At 40.1% G+C, this 22763-nt stretch overlaps 1 protein-coding gene across 2 annotated transcripts in view; it reads right to left on the bottom strand.

Moving 5' to 3' along the window:
- The window catches only part of ABLIM1 (actin binding LIM protein 1), a 133739-nt gene extending 111240 nt beyond the window's left edge, over positions 1-22499 (bottom strand). For both annotated transcript variants that reach the window (XM_059820986.1, XM_059820987.1), the window contains exons 1-2: positions 22385-22499; positions 4549-4683 (exon numbers count right to left, since the gene is read on the bottom strand). In XM_059820986.1, coding sequence (XP_059676969.1) covers positions 4549-4683; positions 22385-22400 — 151 coding nt within the window. In that variant the 5' untranslated portion in view covers positions 22401-22499. The remainder of the gene's footprint in view (positions 1-4548; positions 4684-22384) is intronic.
- Between the last annotated feature and the right edge of the window lie 264 nt (positions 22500-22763).

A 22763-nucleotide genomic window follows, 5' to 3' on the forward strand; every position in this document is an offset into this window, starting at 1 on the left:
TCTAACTCCACCTCCTATAGAGTCACAATCATGTCAAATTAAAAGCCCATTAGACTCAAAGGAAGAAAATGCTTACTGGAACAGCTGTGTCCCCTTGTATGAACCATATGGTCAGACAACGTGCCATATAAGTAAATAACTATATGGTTTAAAGAAAAAGTGCATTCACTTAAATATGAGAGACCAACAATAAACCATCACTGCAGCTCAGGTGTAAGATTTAAAACAGGACTTGGAGCAACCTCCCATACACACCCATTTCCTCTCTCTCAGTGAAAGACAGATGAACACAAAAAAGGTGACACTATTTGCTGGCAAACCCAGCTAATAAGACACAGACTGAATGAACAGCAAGAGAAAACTCTCCAAGATTCAGCACTGGCTCTCTCAATTCAAACTGGGATGTGCAAATACTACAAACAACCAGAAGCCACACTGTCACCCCCCTCTCCTAAGCAATAAGTGGACACATGCAACCAGTCACCTTCCACAAGCTCAAAGTTTCCTTAACAAACTAATGATAAAAATCATAATTTCATTTCCATCAGAGAGATATACTTCTATAGCTCTCCTTTCTCTGGTGATCTTCATGCAAGCAGTCATGAGGTCAATAATATTACAGAATATTAAACTGTCATCAGCTTGGAAATATCTCCATAAACAGAAGCCACAATGAGTTTAGATATTGCCCTACAGGAGAAAAAAGGTATCCTAGTAAACCCAGCCTTGCAACAGAATAGTCAAAGCACAAAAGCAGCGTATGAATAAGTAACTAAAAAATAAGTGAAAGAAATTAGACCCCCAAAAAATAGCAAGATTAATCTGGTACATTCAGCAGGAGAAAAATTCCAGAGCCCTGTTCTGTCTGACCCCTTGTTTTATTAGGAGGTCCCAGGCATGCTGTTTGCTGCTTGGCCTGAATTACCATTCTCCTTTGTGACTCAAAGGGTCTCAGCTGGCCTGCTGCTGGAAATACCCTAATCCAGTGTCTTCTGTAAATTGAGACCATGACTCAGTATGGGCTGAAACAGTAAAAGAAACAATTTGTTGCTGTTTTTGAACTGCTTAGGGATTATATAACATCAAGTACTGCTTGAAATACAGCAACTGTAATACGGAAAGACATACGCATTACCCCAAGCGTTTCAGGAATAGTGCAGATAGGGCCCCTCTCTGCCTTCCATGATGGGCTGATACCATTCCAGCTTGACACAGATGAAAGACATCAATATCCAGGAGAACGTAAAGTATTTTTTGAGCTATCTAGCTGTATTTAACTAAAAACCACAGGTAACACAAACACAGAATTTCTTAGATTCTAGTCATTCACTTTTCAGCACGCGACTAACTCAAGTGACTTTTTAAAAATCCTTTAGTAATGCAGGAAAACAAGTATTTCTAATTTCTGCTGTATCCCATCTATTTAGGAAGCAGAAGGACAGAGCTATAGCAATCACACTACTATACTATTCCACCCGCATTTGGAACATGAGAAATATAACTGAAACTCAGGGACTGGGCTTGAAGCACTTTTCAAAGTCTGGATCTGCAGTATATGTGCTAGATACGGACTTTCAGAAAAGATAGGTTTAAAGGAAGTGAAAAAATCCATAGTATAGATTCCGCTACTCTGTTCTAGTTACTCAGATACTCTAATTTACTCCAGCACCTTTGTCCATGTTTGCCACCAGCTCCGCCGCCATGTTCACCTCAAGCCTGAAGCCCTTTCACTGTATCTATCCTATGCTATGCTAGGACTGAATGTGGCAGACGCTGGTTGCACAGGAGCAACCCTTCTCTTGTTTCACATGGGCCTATATATTTCACCATATTCCCACCTTCCATCCTATGCACCGCAGTGAGGGTTACTTACCTCAGCCAACTCTGTGTTGTTGTCCATTAAACAAAAACTGTATGAAGGAGTCAGGACTGCCTCCTGCCTCAGAACACCCATCTTCAAAGGCAATGATTTCACAAAGAGTAGTTTCACAATTACTTAATGCTTCATTAAACCTCTCTTTTGTAAAAAAACACAGTGAGTCCTTGTTGTGGTCACAGAGGTCTCAGCGGCATGAGCAGGAGCTGCTGAGAGCCCCTCAGGTCCTCGCTCGGAGGAGCGGTCAGGGCTCACGCCATTCCCAAGGCAGCTCCACAACCCAAAGCCTTGGGATCCCTCTGCAGAACTGGGGCTGGCAGGAGGCCTCTGCTGACAGGAGACAAAGCTCTGCAGTAACCCAGCTGCCTGCCGTGCAGCTTCCTTACAGCTGTTAGGCAAATATAAATACAAATATAGAAATATCGAGATACCTGTATCTGAGGGCGAGGCTCAGAGTGGAGGCCCAGTGAGGGGCAGGTCCAGAGAGTGAGAGAGGCTCACGCAGTGGAGATCCATAAGGTTACAAGGCCCAGGCCAAAAGGAAGGGAGAGGCACAGAGAATGGCGGCCCGAAGAGGGGGAGGCCCAGTGGGAGGCGAGAGACTCACACAGTGGAAGATGGACGAGTGTGTGTGTGGGAGGCCCACTGGGGAGGGGAGGAGGGAGAGCAGAGCCCAGAAAGAGCAGGACACCTGAAAGCATTGGAAGCCAATAAAAATGGGAGGCTCACATCGTGGAGGCTTGTAGAGAGTCGGGGTGTCCCAAAATTGTGGGAGGCCCCACAAAAACCTGGGAGGCTCAGAGACTCAGAGCCCTCAGAGGCTGAGAACAAGAGTCAATGAAGCCCACAGAGAGTGGGAGGCTCACAAGTGAAGCCCCCAGGCAAATGAGGCTCCAAAAAAGGGAGAGCCTCTGTAAAAGTGGGAGTTCCAGAAAATCCTAGTCCATGGAGGGGAAGGCATGGAGAGTCAGGGAGCCCCAAAAGCACAGGAGACCAAGCGAGGGAGAGCCAGAAAGGGAGGGAGGCTCATACAGGGAGGCCTGAAGCAGTGGGAGGCTCAAAGGATAAGGTCCCATGGAGGTGGAGACCTAGAGAGTCAGTGAGGCCCATAGGGAATGGGAGGCCCAAAGGAGAGTTGGGCAGACCCAAAAGAGTGGGATGCCCAGAGAATCCCAGCCCATGGGAAGGGAGGCCCAGAAAGCGGAGACCCAGTGAGAGCTGAAGGCCCACACAGAGAAAGGGGAGGCCCAGCCGCACGGACCGAAGGTTCAGCAAAAGGGAGGCCCCCAGCAAATGTGTGTGCACATATGTATATACTTACACATACAAGTATGTGTAGATATGCACACAGATACGGTGTGTGTGTAGGTGCACATACTGCTATTTCTTGAACTTAGGCAAAATCCAACCACAAGAAAAGCAAGTAAAGACAATTTTTTGGCCACCCAGCTTAAAAGGTCCAGCTCAGCTTTTTCTGAGGGTCACGGTGTCTAGCACGGCTGCTAGAAATATCCCTTGTCTCCTGTGCTTTTCCCTTTTGTAACAATCCTCTGCACTGCTCGCTCACTGAAGGTGCCTCTCCTAAAACATGCGGCTAAGGCTCCCCCTCGTCCCAGCACATACCCCGCGGTCACCACCCTGCATGTTTCTCTTGGATGTCAGTATCCATCAGGGTTTTTTTCGGTCGGTTTTTTTGAATGCAGGTACTTACTTTCAGAAATCAATTCAGTTAAAAGGAGCTTAATTTTCCTAACTATCTCTAATGAAAGGTAGTGGTTGCTATTAACAGTTTTAAAAAAATCCGGATTTATCCAAATCCTTGAAAAACCACTTAGACCAAAAACTACAAAAAGAGAGAATTTTCTTAAGTATTCTTATGCCATATTCCTTTTCACCACATCACACTATACAATCTAAACATACACTTGCCCCATATATGGAAATAACAGGAAATACATACAACACAACATTTGAAACCAACTCAACTATTTATTTATTTCTGAGTGGCTGCTAGGGCTATACTTTCTCTTCCTATGTTTTGTGACTCTCCATAAAGCACTTCATCTTGGATGTTTAGTGTTGTTCCATTGTTTCCCAAATAAACAGGAAAAAAATTTACCAAAGCAGCCAGAGTCTAATTAAGGCCTAATTCACTATTCAGGAAATTTGTTAAACTGACTGTCTACATAGAACTGTACGAAGCAAATAAAATTAGAAATAATATTAAAGAAAGCTAAGATTTTATTTTAATCTCTTTCAGGTATAATTACCTATTGTGTAGCTTGCACCCAGTGAACAGCAGAAAAGAAAAAGAATGAGTACATAAGCATTCAGAGCAGAATGTGCTATTTTGAGTCTTCTAGTGGTGGCAAATTTATTTCCCCCCCCAATAAAATCCAAAGTCTCATATAATGTTTCTTTTCAATTAAATTGTAGATGTTTGCATATTGAATTTGTTCTGTGTGGTGCCGATCACCTTGCTGCTTGTACATGTGCAATTCAGCTACTTCACTCCCCATTCTTTACCCTCCCCACCCACAAATCCTTCAGATACTGAGCAACGAGAATATCCTATAACTGGCTGATCGCAGGAAGCATGACCTCTCATCACTAGTTCAAGGTACATTTGCACAAATTGACTCATTTCTAACAGATAAATATCAAGGTCTTACCTTTGCAGGTGAAGCATTTGATGTGAAAGTGTCTGGCCTGAACACGAAGTACTTCACCTTTACATGGCTCCCCACATTTATGGCAGTGGATGACTGGCTTTTCAGAGGGGTGGTGAGGCTCCTGAGGATGGGCCACTGTAAAGCAAAAAAATATGATTTAAATCCAGACAAAAAGAATATTTTCCTCCTGTACATAAACCTGTGTTCTCAGCCACTTTTCATCAGGATACAAATTCATCTGTTCACATTTTATGCTCATCTAAAAAGCCACCACCATTTTTTTAAATATAGACTTTTTATAAACCAGTAGTTTAAGCCATTCACATCAACTACCACCTCTTTCCACTGAGGCTGCCATGGAAAGAAGAGGAAAAATTCCCTCTGCAGTTTCAGTGCCACAAAGTGCTTCAGACTGTCTAAGCTTTTCTTTCCAAGAACATGAGCATGTGTAAACCATTCAATGAGCACACAAGGCAACAAGAACTGAGGTACGTTAATCCAAGAAAGAATACAATCCAAGCAAAAAGAGTGAAAGGAAAGCAATTTCAAATCATGTTTTGGGAAACCAGATGAACCAGGTAGCCTGACTTTGCATACAAATAACTATATTAAATATAAACTACAAACATCTCCATTTTGCTACAGCACATACCTAAGACAGGGAAAGCATATCTGAAGAGAAAAGAAACTAATGTTATTTTTTTCTACTCCCATTAATTCTAGCAGAAACAACCCTCTGCATGCAAATTAGAGATACTATGAGTAGACAGAAATGACCGAATCATCTGTAATACAGTCAGGGAGACAAAACTCCAGGTACTGATAACTGATCAGCTATCCCACAGCCATGAGCAGCACTTGGATAGTAACAGGAAAGGTTTGTGTCAGCTTTATTGTGTATTTCATTGTCGTAATAAAAAAGTTTTATTGCTCCACATTTGGCTTCCATAAAAAATGTTTAACTTTCTCTTCAGATGTGTCTTGTGGCAGCTTGGGGCCCCAACAGAAATGCACGGGTGTAAACTAGAACAAGACTGAGTCTCAGCTGTACTATTTGAAGTGGAAAGTATTATTCAGAATGTTCCCAAACAAAACTGTGTTCCTTCAAATCTCCCTCCCACATCCCATTCTAGAAGTAGAAAGTTGTCCCCCTTGTACTATTGTTCTCAAACTAGTGATGCTCATCAGAACATTTTTGAGAAAACATACCTCTCTACACATGCCTCCATCTTCCTACCATTCCTGTCCTGCTTTTCCTGGCCTGCAAAGGACTGAGTGCTGATACACCTACATCAATCTCGCTGTCACGGGGAATCATCTTCATTATTTTATCTCAGTGTTTTCTGGAGCTCTTTTCCTTTCCTGATCAATTCCTGACATCTCCCCAGCCAGGATTATGCTTTGTTTCAGGTTACTGCTTATGCAGCAACATAACAGATACCTTGCTCACATTTACTGCACTGGTTTCCTCCCCTTCCTCAGTGAATTTCTAGGGGAAAAAGCCCCATCACTTCATGAAATCCTTCCATATTACTCTCCTTTATAAATGCCTTAGTGAAGAATGCTGCTGTCATTCTGCATTACAAAGAGTAAATAGAAGACTAATAATAAAAAAGCCTAATATGTGATTAGGGGAGTAACAGCATCAAGAACAGAGGATAACAAATATTCCAAGCAATAGTTTCTGCTCTAGGTCCAGCCAAACTAATATGGCAGCTGCTACTTTGTTCTTCTCTCCCCCTGCCAGTCTTCAAAGAAAATGGCTGAATTCTTCTACTCAAGCTTAAAGGTTTTAACACCTCCTGCTCTGGTAGCCTCATTTCAACTATTTCCCTTGAGCAGTTATTCAGTCCATACTGGTGAACAGAATCAGTTGGCAATGCCAACCAGTATTTCAATTAGCAGCTCCATTTAAATAAGAGCTCAGTAAATGCCTTGCCTTGGGTGAACCTCATCTAAAGGCCTGCAATGCAGAAAGTTATTATTCTTCCAAACCAGACTATTAACTTGTAACCAAGGAAACACAGTTTATACAATGAGAAAGAAAGAATGAAAATAAGAGACAAACATAGAGACAAGTGCTAGTAAACTAAATTTTTATGAGGAAAATTCCCTCTCAGACCCAGACAGCTCGAGATGGGCCTGATGCCAACTGAAGAAAAGGTAACAGAATGTTTAAAGTTGCTTGAATGAGGAACTATATCAAGGATTTGGGCAAATGCTTCCTAGGACTTAAATGCTGCAGTGTGAAATCTGTACCTGCAACATTCTGCTCTCTCAAACTCACATGTGGAGGATACCCTAACATATTCTGCATGACTGCATCCAGATCTTCTGGTATTGATCTGAAAGACAAGTTTTGCTCTTTACTAGAGAGTAAATAGATTTTTTCAAGACTGCTCTGATGACGCAGCTTCTTCCAGTTCTGCCTTTACAGGCACATAAATGAGAACAAATACTGTCAGTTGCTATTTCGAGACTGATCTCTTAAGCGAAGCTAATTATGGTGTTTGTCTTACTGGCCTCAATTTGGCATTGCAGGTCAAGATTGAGTAATTGACTTCCCTTCTCCTGCAAGGAATTGCTTGCAAAATTTTTCCTTTGGATATATGCAATACACACAAGGCTTCTCAGTGGCAGAGGTGACCCTTTATAATCACCAGTGAGGACAGAACAGGAAAGTAAAGAGAAATACCTTTACAAGGAACTTACTTAAATGTTTCTGACTGAAGTCCCGCCAGCTTACTGGACATGTAGATTGTGAGCTGCTTTGGGTCTGAAAACCCTCAGCTAGGCTCATCTCCTTACAGGCGTTTCACATCTTGACTCAGCAAATATTTCAGGCTCTGCCTGCACCATCCCCCCCGCCCCCCCCCATCAACTGCATGCTAGAGGATATATTCTCAGGCATCATGCACCAGCAGTAATGGTGCAAGTAAGGCAATGCTGTATCATGACTAAGACAACAACAGACTCCAGCCAATATAATTAGTGACAGGACATTCATTTAGGATCTGGAAACCCCAGGTTCCAACACCTGCTCCACAACAGGTATCTGGGCTCTTTGGATGGCATGGCCTTAACTCTAAAGGACTAAAGTCAGACAGTGAAGTTCAGCTAAGTCTCTGAGCCTGTAACCTATCAGCTTAAAATTAGGTTATCTGAATGTTTTAGTTTCTCTGTGTCTTGAGTATCCCTGACTGTAAACAAGGTGTAACAGCACTGTCAGCCTCACCCTACTGTGAGAATAAATACAGAGGACAAGGTTCCCAGGCACTGGGATGGAAAGAGTCACATAAGCACCTAAGATAGTAAGTCAGTCCTGATGGTCACATATGCCACATCTGCCATATTTCTGGAAGGAGCATTCATTGGAAAGTGTGTGAGCGGACAAACACTAACTTGAGGAGCTGCATTGCCATTAATAAAGTTCCAAATCCATATATATTAACAACACGGCTACCTTCCAAATGAAAGAACATAAATTAACAACTTTCTAAGGGAGAGATGCTACCAGAGTAACGCATTCTTGGTTCAGTACTGGGGCTCACAACTGTCTTCATATCATGAACTGCATACTTAACTGCATGGGTAGTGTAATACAAACACAAGTTAAGTATTTACCAGTTCCAGTACACTGATGCAAACCGATACTTGTCTACATACAAATCATGTCAGACTAAGTCAAGATGTGATTTTGTATCAGTTTAGCCCAACCAGTTTAACAAGGTGCATGGATCTTTTTGTGTAAGACTAAACACGACATATCGGTCTAGCTCATGTCAGCAAGGTGCAGACGCCTACTAACACAATGGATCTTGTTTCAAACAAATATCATTCCATCAAGAGTACCTAGGCTACTAAGTGAACTGTTTTTTAAACTGGCTCTAGTTAAAACTAGTGCAGTGTCTACACTTGAACAAAGGGATGCTGCAAGCAGGCATACAGATCAAACAGGTGCAACAATTTCTTTGAACATTTAGTCTTACTTTTATTTCTTCAGCACTTTTCAAGATTAACTATGAAAGCTATAGTACCTGTAGAAGTCTAAGTTGTCACAGTCTTTACAATTTTACAGAGACTAATTACAAAATATCATCAATAAAACTTTTCCAAAGTTTCAGGTTGCTTTGTAACAGTTTTATCTTCCAATGCTGCCGGGCACTGCCTGAAGACTTTTTTTTTTTCTTTACTAATGAACATACATGAGATATGTAAAGGTGAACCATGTAGAAGTGTATAACATGAGATACACACAGAAGAACTTTTCAAGACAAGCTAGGTTGAGACTTCCACTCTTGCTTACAGGACCAGCTTAAATGAATAATCAATGAATAATTAATGTTTTCTTAAGCTCATTTGGGTTTCCAGCAAGACAAATCAATGTCCCATTACATATCCAATTTACTCAGAGTTACATGTACACTGACTGGGACAACTGGGAAGTCTGGATTACATTGTTTAATTCGGGGCAGGGGGGGAAGAAGAGAAGAGGAAAAAGGAGAGAAGAGAGAAGAGGAAAAAGGAGAGAAGAGAGAAGAGGAAAAAGGAGAGAAGAGAGAAGAGGAAAAAGAAAAAGAAATCAATAGCACCTTCTTCTATGAGGAAGACAGTAGTCTTTGTCATTGGAGTATTGCTTTCTGCTAACATCACTCCATAGACACATCACCATGATCTTTGTCATTCCTTACATTCCCTTTTGAATCATGCAATGTCGATTTCATTACATTTTGCAACTGCACTATATTGATGTAAATTCAAAGCAACTCTACCAGCTTGACAGTACTCATTACAGCATTTTATTAAAACATCTCGAAATAATCCTAGATCTGCAAAGAAAAAAAAAACAATTAAAAAGGAAAAGAGATATAAAAGACCAATAACAACCCAATGTCCATATGAGAAACCTAAGGCACTTTCTGAGCAAAATGAAGGAATTAATTTGTTGTGCAAAGTTTAAAGATGTCCTGCCAGTACTTCTTTATGTAGAGCAGATCATTGTACAAAGATTTAATAGCAATTACATGTTTTGCTGCATCAGCCAGAAAAAGGATGTCAGTACTCATACCAAACCTTCCTGAAACGGAAATTACAGCAACTACCTGACAAATAACGGTTGTTGAATAAAACAAAACAAGGAAAATACTGCAGCCTCCCTTATTGATGATTCTCTCCCTGAACACAGAACTGTTAGGAAACCAAAGAGTCAAGCTAAGTGACTCTTAGCTGCAGATTCCTGCTGGCAAGACTCCATGTCTCTGCTGCAAGCCACAGAATACTTCAGCTTTTTATTGGAAATCAGAAAGAAGCTTCTGGGAAATGCCTTGCTATGCGTATGCTGCAAAGTAGAGGTCATAGCAAAATACGCTGTGTTCAGTTCTGCTCTAAAGTCAGGTAAAAAGCAGCTTCCTCTAAATTTAAACAGTAGGAGGATATGGGGTATTGTTCCTTTAAAAGTGAATTTTTGTAGATTTCACATTTGCATGCCTACTTTCACAACTAAACTTGGAGTTATGCTCGGTCAACTCTAACCATGTTGTAGCAGGTGTAACTTCAAACTTCGTGCTAGGTTATACAATTTCTATGACTTCTAGCTCCACAACCTCCAGGCAATTTTGCACAGCACTGAGAACGTGCTGTGCCCATAGCAGCATAGGCAAGGGGACTCTCAGGATTTCACAGCTGTGTCCTCTACATCTTAAAGAGTGGCCTAATACAGACAGCACGCTCTGACATGCTAACTTTCAATTGGCTGCTGTGGTTTTTTTGGCTGAAAACTGAGCTACTAAGAAGGAAAAATAAAGCAAAAATTTAATGGCATGAAACTTTTGTTTAATGGGGATTTTTGCTAGCCTGCTTTCAATTTCCACACTCCTTTCTGCTTCCGGGAATGAAGGTAAGATGACTGTGCTAGAGATTGCCAAGGCACTAAATGCAACCAAATCTTCCTACAGGCAGCAGTGCTCTCTGCCTTCTCTCTCTGTAATACCCAATATGGCTTTGGAGACCATTTCTTTAATTAATTTACAGGATTTGAAGTTCAAAACTTGAAGGTTTTAAAAATCAAAATTCCCTCAGTCTCTGATGCTGTCAAGCGGCTGCCCTGTAACTCCAGCTGGGCAGCCACGTGCTTGGGATGGGACAGAGGTAGGCAGGTAGGCACCGTGCACAGGATGACAAGCTGTGAAAAAAGCTGTTCTGGGATGAAAGGCACTAGAGAGACACCAGAGAAACAAGTTCAAGAACCAGACCTGGCTTATCAATTCTTCTCCGTGCTCTTTTTGTAAAGAGAGGACAAGAAGTAATTTTCTCCCATCCTTTGTGTTTCTCTCAGAGGTGAACGCCTGTAACCTCTGGTTTGTAAAGCCTGTCTGTCTATACCCCATACACTCCCTGAGGCATTCCTCTTTCGTAAAAGCCCAGCACAGCGGAGCCTTGAGGAGTTAATGAAATAGCTATTAAAAAGAAGGGATGAAAAATGCAGTGTCATTTTGCTTATCTGCAGACTCAGTTCTTGAATCTTAAATCTATAAGAATCCTATCAGCTAAGGTGACCAAACAGTGACTGAGACTGAAATCAAACCTCCCAGCTGTCAGGGACAGATAAAGAAGCCACAGGTATCAGAAAAAGATCTTCGGGAATTCCAGGATATCCCGGAAGGAGGGACTCCCATAAAGAGATACTAGTGACCTGCATGCCTATACATGTATGAAAAAGCCTAAGGCAAAAGCCTAGACTGTAGCTTGCTCATACTATTGCCATTCAAATCATATCTGAAGAATCACTTTAAAACTCTCTTTTCCTGTAAATTCATCTGTATCACTCCTACAGTGTGCCAATTTGTCTTAAAGCTATTTTCCCTGTCAGAGTAGCTATTTAAAAAAAAAAAAAAGGCAGAAAAAAAATCCTAAACTTATAGTTATTTGCTGTCATTTTTAAATGTTTTCTGATATCTTCCATAAAAGTATTGTTATTTTCCCCTTACAATTAGCCTGCTGCTGAAAACAGCAGATGCAAACGGGACCACAGGAGCAATTAGAACACCGCAGAACAGTATCTCTTTCAGCACTGTTAAAGCTACGGCCTTAATCACGGTGATACATGGTACATACATACATGTGAGAGCACAGTAGCTGGCCAATGCATTCATACCGCCAAGGCAAGGCACCAGCAGCTCTCCCACATGTTAACTCATACTCCTTTTTTTGGCGTGTTGCTGGGACGAAAGTTAAAGCTTAGCAAGCAGGGCAGTGAGGGAAAGAAGGCTGGAATATGTGAGATGATAGCCATGTAAAGAGGGACAGCATAGCCCACGTCTGTTCTGGTTTAGATCCAGGAAGAAGTCCTGCTAATCCCCCAAGTCCTCTGTCTCTTCTCTTATTCTCTGCTTATTTAATAAAGAGAAGACCTAAGAAAAACTGACACACATATCCTATTCAATAATCACCATAACATATGCTTCTCAGCCTCAGTTCTTCAGCTAGAATAAACAAGTACACCCGAGGTATCTATCCTCAAAATAGCATCTCATGGCCAGATGTGGGACTGACTACAAAATAGTAATGAACAGAGTTGTACCAATTCTCTCCACACATCCCCAAACCCCTTAGCAGATACTGTAGCAACTAAAAGATTTTCACAAAACACTAAACAGAGGCGCATGTCCAGCCTTGAAATGGTTTGCATTGCTATCTTGAGAAATAGATTCTTTAAAAGGAAAAATAAGCCATAAAGACATTAACAAGTTTAACTAGTTAAACTAGGATGATAGGTTAGGGTAATTCATAAGAAAACAGTTGAGAAAATGTTGTAAGTAAAGATATCAAAATGAATTTGCGTGAAAATAGGACACAAAGATTTCAATACCAGAAATCAAATTTTAAAAACAACAGATGAAACATATACTATTTTAAATAAGAAAGACAGGATTTAAACACTTTCCTAAATATTTGTAAGCATGCATAACACATGGATAGAGCTGATGCAGCTAACAGAATGAAATAAAAAATTTAGAGCAACAAGTGTCAGGTAATAACCCAAAATATTAACAACTGTAACTTGAAATCAAAGTGAGAACACTCCTATGTTATTTACAAACAAAAATAAAAAGCTTTGTGCCACATACATACATACGTGTAAAAAGCCTAGTAAATAATGAGCTTTAAAATATAGTAGGGGAAAAAAAAAATCACATTTGTTTCATAGTTTTAGAACACAACTGCAAACATGTTTATTTATTTTCTCTGTATTTTCCCCGCTGTTTTCTATCCTTCTCTCATCCCTCTTCTGTTACCTAGAGCTTTGATACTGCAATTAATTCCCCACAGAACAGCCTGCACGATCAGGGCCTAAGGTTTCAGCCCTATAAAGATTCATGCATATGAATGGTTCAGTATTAGGGAAAATATTTAACACCAGCACCTGCTTGATCCTATCTGAAAAGTGATCACCTTCTACAACATACACAAAAAGTCTGTGCTAGAATAAATCTGTGATTGTTCTGTGATTGAAATAAATGTGCTTGATGGATCCAGATTGCCATGCTTTTGACAGTGATTGAGAGATTACGAAAATTTGGTTGTATTTACGCAAGGCTTATAACCTTATCTGGACTTACTGAGGATTACACTCTGATATTCTATAGCCTCACTGTACAATTTTCACAGTTTCTCAGTGACAAAAGTATAAATCTTACTGGTTTTCAGTAGGCACTTACGCCTGACTACCTAGGCACCTAAACCTGTCAGAAGCCTGAGCACTTTCTCAGTTTGTCAGGTACAAACACACCTTACTGCTAACTCAGCTTTATAGTCCTGTTAAACTGTAGCAGTATTATCGATGCTGTTTCTCAATACAAAGGCATTAGAGCCTATTTAGAAGAATTTGTCATTCTTTGAAACGGCAGCAGTACCATCCTTCATTTGCTGAGCAACAACAGCTTTCACCATGTCTGTCCACATGCGTTTGCCTTTGGTCATTTGGTAGGTGAACAAAAGCACATTCTATAGCATCACCTATACTGCAGAAACAAAATGACAAAATTATTCCATTTGTATTTGTTACATGACATATCTTATATGATGATTACTGTTTAAGAAAAATTACAATCCTTTCAAAGAAGAGTCATGAACAGCTTGTTAACTGAGTATGATCAGGAGTTGTTTGAAGCTCAAACAGGGAAAGCAATAGGCAGTTTTAAAACTATTTTCGGTAATGAAAAGGCACTAATCTTACAATGAAGTATGCAGCAAGCTAAGACATGCTGTGAAACAGATGATGTTGAAACAAATGTTGACTAAGCTAAGCCAGTCTTTGAATCAAAAACTGCATTATTCAACATGATTGTTAACAGATGGATTACTGATTAGTGGTTAGCAAACCAAAGGGAAGAATCATAAAGTGAATTTAGTCTGCCATATTTCTACATTAGTACAGAGTAATTTTTCACGAAACAGATCATGATACAAATTTGGTGATACAATGATAGTGAACCCAGACTGTCTTATCTAATGTTCTGAGAATGCCCCTATTGATCTTCATCACATCTGCAAAAGTTCTCTGCATTTACTTATACAACCAACTTACTAAGGGACAGTATTTCAAGATAATCAATTCACCCTTCAAAATTCACCCTTACTGAAGGGTTGGAGGATCATGCTAAGCATATGTTTCTCACACCTAACATCTGCAAGTCTGTAACATGTAACAACCGTTTATCAGCCTTGTAAGTGGTAAAATAATTTTGAGTTATGCCTTCAACACACCCACCATACACAAGAAGATCCAGTCACTATTTCAAAAGAGTATGAGGTGGGGGGGTGTTCTAACATAGCACAGGGGTAATTAGAAATTCAAGAGCTCCTAAGAGTACTCTGAGCAACCATCTCATACACATCACTTCATGTCCATATCAAAATCTTACTCAAAACAATGAATAAACAGAAGTGTCAAATTATTCACTGCAAATCCTCAAGGATCCTCAAGGCTGCACGAAAGCAAGTTGCTGAATTTAGCAGAAAAAGCAATTGCTTCTTCCAGACAGCATGGAAATTCTGGCTTACTGATGAGTGGTGGTTACCCATAATAGCACTCAAATGTCAAACAGGCCTCTTCACTACCTTAACAGCAACCCACGTGGGGATTTCAGTCAGCAGCAACAAACTCTAGTTAGAGTTCCCCCATGCTTCTTTTTTTGAGGCTGCCAAAAGTATTCCATACAGTAAAAGGTAAGTCAATATAAAAATGCTAATTTAAAAAAACAATTCTCCTGCTGTTTACCCTGAGATTATCTGAGGAGGACCACTGACCTATTTAAGACAGTGGTCTCCCAGAAACCTTTTGGTACCTTCATAATGACGTACCATTGCTGCAGTCTGATGCGTGCATGAAAATAAGGGAAAGTCTGCACAGGCCTGTCAAAGAAAACAAGGGAAAGTCTGCCTGTCAAAGATCTTTCAAAACAGAATCTGTAGTAAAATCTCCCCTCAGTTACTACCAGCAATCTCACCAAGGGTTTTGCACATGACCCTTGCAGAGACCTGTCCTCAGCCATCATTTTTCAATCATGGAAGCTCTGTCCCCCACACTTAGAATCTCTCCTTCAATCAAGGATATTGTAAATGCCCATCATTTGGTAACACCCTCAGTTCTGGCATTTCTAAGGACTGAGCTACACAGCCTCAAAACTAAAACTAGACAGCCACATTCATGAGCAACATAACTCTTCATGTGGCTCCTGAACTCCCACGATAGTTGGCCATGTACAGAGCTGATAAACGAGACATTTCAGAGGCCCTGCCCTGTGGTTAACTGCCCACGTTGGCACCTAGACCTTACAAACATTTGCAGCATAGAAGTCAATTCCTTGAGGTATATTATTTCAACAATAAATAACAGTGTGCTCTGAAAGTCTATCAACTTTTAACACTATATGGTAAATGGACTGTCATAGAGAAAGCACTAATGACCAATACAGTACTCCTGAATATAGCCTGTTCCTCTGGCTAGCACTTCAAGTGCTGGATAGCAAGTAGACACTCTCAAATCCATCGATGCTGTTTTGAGGTGCCTTTGGAGAAAAAAAAAAATACAAATGCAACTGCTTCTTTGAACAAACAAGCCATTTATTGACTCTTGTTTGACCCAGCAGTAATAAAAGATAACTCTCACTGTTCTTCAAGACTGCATTTATATTTAGATCACTTCTTTAATTTGCTGTCATTTTAAGATCCTGCTTTTGTACCAGATCCTGAACTAACACGAAGTTCCACAATACTGCCATGTAGACTATACTAACATCTGTGATATCAAACTGGTGCTAACAGCATTGGGAATTCGAGAGCTATCCCGTTGACACTGTTCATAGAACCTTGCCTATTAACATCTTGTATAGCACAAATGCAACAACATTTCACTTCTGAACAGCTGGCATTACTTGGTTTGACCCTTATTTTAGCACTTACTCCTCACTTTGCAGCTTTGAGGAGATTCCTCAGCTTTTCTGCTTCTGTTTTCTTGTCTACATGGAATATAATAACAGATAACATACATGATTAAGCTACACAAGGCATCTATCATTTCTGGGTTTATAGCACTTTATGGTAAGCCCGTATAAAAGCCAGTAGTATTTCTCTCACTGTTGTCCCTTTACACAGCAATGTAGCTAACATACAACAGAAGATGACTGGCATTAATAAAATCCATGACTTTGCTGCAAAAATATCAAAAAGCCTCCAAAAATGGAGTCCAACTTTGAGACAACACTGAAGCACTTACTTAGCTTTAAATTCCAGTGATTCAGTTAGACTCAACTAGATACTCTGCTGAACAGAATAGGCTTAAGACAATGCCTAAGTGTTCTCCTCAGCCAGATCCCTAGTGAGCCTGAAAGCTATCCAGGCTCAACGAAGGCAAGGATTAATCATCCTTTTGGGGCTACTGACTGTGCTCTAGGTGGAAAACCAACTTTGTTATAAATAATCCTTTTTAAATTAGTTATGGATTGCCCCCAGAAACAATGAAATCCTGTTCTCTGGTTTCTCCCACCCAAAGGGCACAGCACATTTTGATTACTGGAACTTGGTCTTTTCCCCTGCTATGCATTAATTTTTCCACAAAAAGAATTGACTCTCCTACAGTGGCAGGCCAAATTATCATCCTAACTTGCAAGTTCTTTCCTACCAAGCTTCCTACCTCCCCTCTGGAAAAATATTTCTTTGCCCTACCTTAACATATTTTAAACGTGCACAATTTCACTATGCCAAGACTCTATCATCTTTAAAAGCCTGGTCTTTTGAATTCATATCCAAGAAAACCAACAATGTAACTTGCAGCCTACTCACTTGTATTCAACATAACCAGCAGGGCTTGGGCAGCGAGGGTGCTGCAGTGGTGACTTGTGCAGGAGGTGGTCACGGACTGCACTGTGCTGGTCACAGTTGGTTCCAATCAGCTCAGCAATGGACAAACTGGACCCATTGCACATCAAAACAGAACCAGAGGAGCACATAGCACCTCTGCAAAAACATATACATAAAAATGGGCAGTAAACATGGAAAGGACAAACACTCAGCAGGAAACACAAGAAAGATGCCAGGGCAGCAGGGATGCTGAAAACCAGAGACACAGGAGGCAACGCCAGGGCTGGAGAGACACCAAAGCAGGGGTAAGAGAGAAACAAAAATGATGCCAGGGCAGGAGGGCCAGCAGGGCAGGAGAAATGCTGAGGCAAACTAGCTGCCCCAAGCAGGGACAGAGAAGAGACTCAGGGGGAGGTACGACTCTAAAAGGACTGCAGCCAGCAGAGGAAGCCATGGAGAAATAGCTGAGTAAGAAAAAAAGAGCAACAAAATGAAAGGAACAACAGTGCCCTGACCCCAGTCTCCTGCGCCACCCTTACCTCACCAAAGGTACTGAGTGTAACACGTGGCATGGGGACTGGAGACCAGAGAGGGGAAGAAGTGTCCAGAGAGAAGCTGAGGTGTGTTTCTCCAAGCATGTGTTTGCTTGCTTTTATTTTCAACACCAGCATCAGTAATTAAGTTTTTTAATTGCTAATAAATTAAATTGATTGAAACTCCCCTACTCAAAACTGGTCTTTTTGGCCCACAACACTCACTGTCTCAGATGGAGGAACAGCTTAACTGCCTCTACCGCTATCTGAACCCATGAACTCTGTGGTCTCAAATTTAATGACTAAAACCACTAAGCCCTCCCCTCCAGTGAGATCAACAGCAGAAGTTCTCCCATTTCCCAATATAAAATAGCTGCCATAGTATCTTCAGAGAGCTGGCTCCTACCTGCAGCTGGGATGCAAGGAATGTATGGAATTTCACTACTGGGAAACAAGGGAAGCCATCAGGCATGGCAGGACTGCACACTGTGCTTGCCCAACACTTTGGATATGAATATTCATACCCTCATGTGAACTAAGTGCTATTTTAAAAAAAAAATAAATCTCCAGCAAACATGCAGTGCCTGAGCTGGCATCTCCTTGGTTATTTTTGTTTCTCTCAGTATCAATGCTGCACACCAGAACTGCAATTTGAAACCTAATATTAAAAGTATATTTAGAAAGAGAAAGTACAGAACAAGCAACACCTTAATTTTGCCAATAAAAACATCATTCCTTTATAGTTGTTTTGTCTTAAAAACGTAGTAAGATGTTTAGAAAATATTTGCATACCACTGAAATTTTTTTTGTACAAGTGGAAGTAGTTAAATCCCAAGACTAAGATTTCCTTGTCATAGCTGTGAACCAAAGTAAAAGAAACTCTCTGCTCCAAAGACCTCTAATGCAAATAATCAAGGCAGACAAGAGGAATGTTCTTATCCTCATTGTACAGATTAACACAAGGAGAGATCAAATTGCTTCCCCAAGGTCACCTTAAGAGTCTCTAACACAGAACTGTTCTATAGTTTAGTACTTCAACTACAAGAGTATTTTTTTAACATCTACTACTATGCATATTTGTAAAATGCCTTTTCTGGGGCTTGTACAAGGTAGCACATTGACTTAATCAAAACAAAACCCCAAGTACCCGCTCCAAAAGCGAACTGGAAGCAGAACTAAATTTAAAACAAAGTAAACTGAAGCAAAAAGAAAATAGAACACCCCCAGCAATGTGTGATTGCATAATCTTGTCATGTGCTCCAAAAGCAACAAACTTGGAGACTTTCCCAGGTCACCTGGGGTTAAAAGTTCCAAAGTCAAGAGTTCAGATCAAGACTGTGTTTCATTAACAACCATGACACCGAGACAGTGTCAGGACCCAAAACCCATTATTTAACATTTTCTTGATTCACACTGGGAATAAATGTTAAGACTGAAAATACACAGAGCACTGGAGAGATAGTGTTCTGGATAGAGAACACCTGTAAATTAACACACAGGTAACATTTTGCATGCTCTTCAAGGATAATCACATCTAAAGCAGTTGCATTTACAACAAAAGAAAAAGACTAAAAGCTGCTTTGGAGACTCATAGCTCTTGGGATATGTGAATGGAAGAGAAGACAAGACTGAAGCTACTGCAAGCATAAAAACACCCTTAAGGTTATGAGGTTAAGAGGACTATCAGTATCATGCTTTATCAAAAGTATGAAGAAAAAACAACAGAGAACTAAATCTCTCTGCAAGACTGAACTAGAGCATGGGCCAAATTATACAGGAAATGTTCACATTTTGGTGAACTACATTTTCTGTGTTGCTTACTGGGAAAGACAGCACCAACTGAATACCCACAGAGACAGTTGTGAGAACACAGAAATTGCCTACTGCAACTTGGTACCCAGTAGGTGCCAGCACCTACCCTTCAACAGAATCAGTATGAAAGAACAGAAATCATAAAGCCTCTGCATGCGCTTCTTTAATCCAAAGAATCTTCAACCCTTCCTCTTCTCTCCTCTTACCCTTCCAAAGATGGAGAAGTCTGGCATTTATAGGTACTAAACCACTTTCATAGGTCTGCCCATGTATGATCCAAACCAAGATCCCATCAGGTGCAAAGCTGATTCCCAATATGCTTTCACAGACTAGCAAGTGACTGTTAGGACAGTCTTCTTATCAACTGGTCAAGAAATCAAGAATCAGGGCTAAATCCTCAGCTTATGGGAACTAATGGAGGTAAAAATGAAGCTACAACACTTATATCATCCAGCATCGTGCCTAGCAGGCTCACAATTCACACATCGACATCAACATAGAAGCACTAAGAATGCAGATTATTCAATAATATGGGTTTTAAATCGCAGAAGAGAATTAGTAACAAGACATGCATATGCATATGTAAAGCTTCTTCCTGTTGAAGGATATAAAGAGAGAAAGTTGTCCTTGGATGCAACACAGTGACAATAATTTAGATGAGTAACTAGATAATAAAAGCTCATAATTGGAAATAGGTAAGTACACAGTCAGAGACATGAAAACATGGTATCAGTCAGACATAATTTAGGAAGCGCCATTTGGTGTCAGCAGAAAACACCCTGGCCTCAGGATTTTTTTTGTGTATGAACTGACCAGGCAGACACTGAAATCATTCTACAATATGAGCATAATGAAGCATGCTAATTTGCTAAAAACTGTTACTAACTGTTCTGCACTTCAGTGAATTGGAATCGCATTTTTCTAGCTGAAACCAGCCCCTCCAATGCCTAGTTAACATGTTTATGAATTGATGCTGGACTGAATGCATTTTCAGCTTGTTCAAACAGCAATTCAAGCAGTGGCTGGAAGGGAGGGTACCAGCTGTACTACAGTGGCCTGCATTTTGCAAGTGTATCACTCCAGAGAGTGATATTTGTAGCAGCTTTGAAGTAGCAGTAACTCCTGACTTTCTGACTAAAGTGGAGGAAAAAAAGGCACAAAAAAAAAAGGCAAAAAAAAAGCAAGGAACAAACAAAAGAAATAATAAAAAAATTGTTGGACAAATTATTTGAAAGTAATAAGATAGAAAAGCAAAATATTAAACAGGTACTATCCTTCCTCACTTTGCAGCCATGAGATATGAAATATCCATAATTGTACAACAAAATTAAAGATGGCATTTAGTTATGTGAGTCCATTATCTGTGTGAACAGGAAAAAAAAAATTATATCCAACATCAATATTAATAGCCATTGTAAATAATGCATTAAACTTGGTGAGGAGCGGGAAAGGAAGCAATTTAAACACAAGTCTTTTGCACATTTTCAACCACTTATTGTCAACTTTTCCCACTATTCTAGGAGGTTTTCTCCCTTGCATTTTTTATAAAAATGACGGGCTTGTTTTAATTTTCTTACAGGTATATGACACCTTTCATGGCATAAGGTGCTAAAATTGTATTTACAGTTTTACAGTATTGCTAAGGTACAGCCCCATGTAATACAGGGAGCCGAACCAACTGAGCATCAGCTGGGTGGGGAGCAGAAACGTATCAAAGGATCAAAGTTGAATGTGCAGCTAAAAAGGCTACACATTTTACATACACTTCAAGAAAATCAGCAGCCCAATTTTAAAATGTATCTTAGAAAACAAGCAACAATTATGATAACCTGAATGATAATACACTTACTTTTCTGAAAAGATGAGTGGCATAGTCGATTCAAATGATTCTGGAACTTGCAGTTTCAAGGATTTGGGGTGAAACTGCTACTTAAATCATCCCTGGTATGGCTTAGTGATACAGGTAGCAGGTCAACAGTTCACTGCTGACATTATAAAAATGGTCCTGTAAATCTGAAGTAATGGAGCTTAAATCCGCTAAGTAGCCAATACTATTTATGCTGGGCCAGTGCTCTTCATCAACAAAAATTATCAGTAGACTGTATAATGGTTATGACTGTAACTCTCTTGATACACCTGACACTATGGCAGGTTATCAAGGCATTTGTCCTGCTCTCTTCAATCTAAACAGCTATGAAGCTAAATTCACTCAATTTATTTCATTCACAGAATTAAAAAAAAAAATCTTAATGTGGGTGTTCAGAGTTGAAAAACTGCTCACTCTTGCTCAACATTACTACTTCTTATTTGTTTCTCCCCTAGTTGGAATTTATCCCACATTATCTTTTACAGAGCCCTCAGAAAAGTAAAGAGCACAGATCCTCCTCTTCACAAAACAGAGACTAAGTCTGCATCTATCTGTGATAATGTAATGCTCCAAAACAACACACAACCCACTACTCAAATACAAATCAGAATGCATTTCACATCTTCATAATGCAATAAATTATACAGACCACTATTACTGCAAGGTAAGACCCCACAACGATTTCTAAATTCTTTTGACTAGTAAATGCTTCGGTAGTAGGCTTAAAATGTTATTTATAGATAATTGAAACTGTTATCTAATTTGCTTCTGCAAAATTCAAACATTATGCAAAATCTCATATAATCTTTTTTTTTCATTAGAAGGTGAAATATGACCCTCTCACATCCAGATTTGCTGAATGTGTCAATGTTTATCTTTAAAATTTTAAGCTAACTGGTTGTTTAAGCGAAGTGGTCAAAGCTCTTTGAACTGTAGGAAATACAGGTAAAAAACAGTCAACAGCAAACTTGGGTTAAATCACATGAAAAAAAAAATATATATATAAATACATGTACACAGAGAAGGAACCCAGCTGTGCAAACACTGTAAATTAGGTGTGTTCCAGATTCTACCCTTACTAAAACAGGTACAAAGATAATCAATACAATCCGCTGCAGGTTTTGGCACATCACTTTTATAGAAAGGAAAACAGCAACTGTCAATCAAAGCATGCTTCATTTTAAATTTGAAGGTTTAAACCTCAGGTGATTATGGCTGGCACATTAGGTCGTTTCAGCTCCAGTCTATCAATAAGCATAATTACCTTTTTCTTTCACCATGGCAAACAAATTTTCTTCGTAGTGGAAGCTGCAAGAATTAGCTGAAGTAATTTAAACACAATCTCTTTTCCAGCAGTGTTTGGCTGAGGTGGATTAAAAAAAAAAGGCAGCTTATTCCAGATAATTATCTTCCTCGGTTAGATTTCCCACAAGATCTGATCAGGTCTGATTGCTCGTCAGTGTCTCTTCTTCTTGTGCCTCTGATCTTCTTCCACTGTGGTCTTTTCCTATGGCTAATGGCAGCTCATACCCTGCTTGTGGACTCTGCCCCTTGAGCCGGAACAACCAGCTACAGCTGCTGCTGTGGAACAAATGCTGAATTCCACCGTCCCTAATTTCCAGCCACTGACACCACCTTGCATT

Source organism: Gavia stellata, chromosome 9 (genome assembly GCF_030936135.1).
Source record: "Gavia stellata isolate bGavSte3 chromosome 9, bGavSte3.hap2, whole genome shotgun sequence".
NCBI classification, from domain to species: domain Eukaryota; kingdom Metazoa; phylum Chordata; class Aves; order Gaviiformes; family Gaviidae; genus Gavia; species Gavia stellata.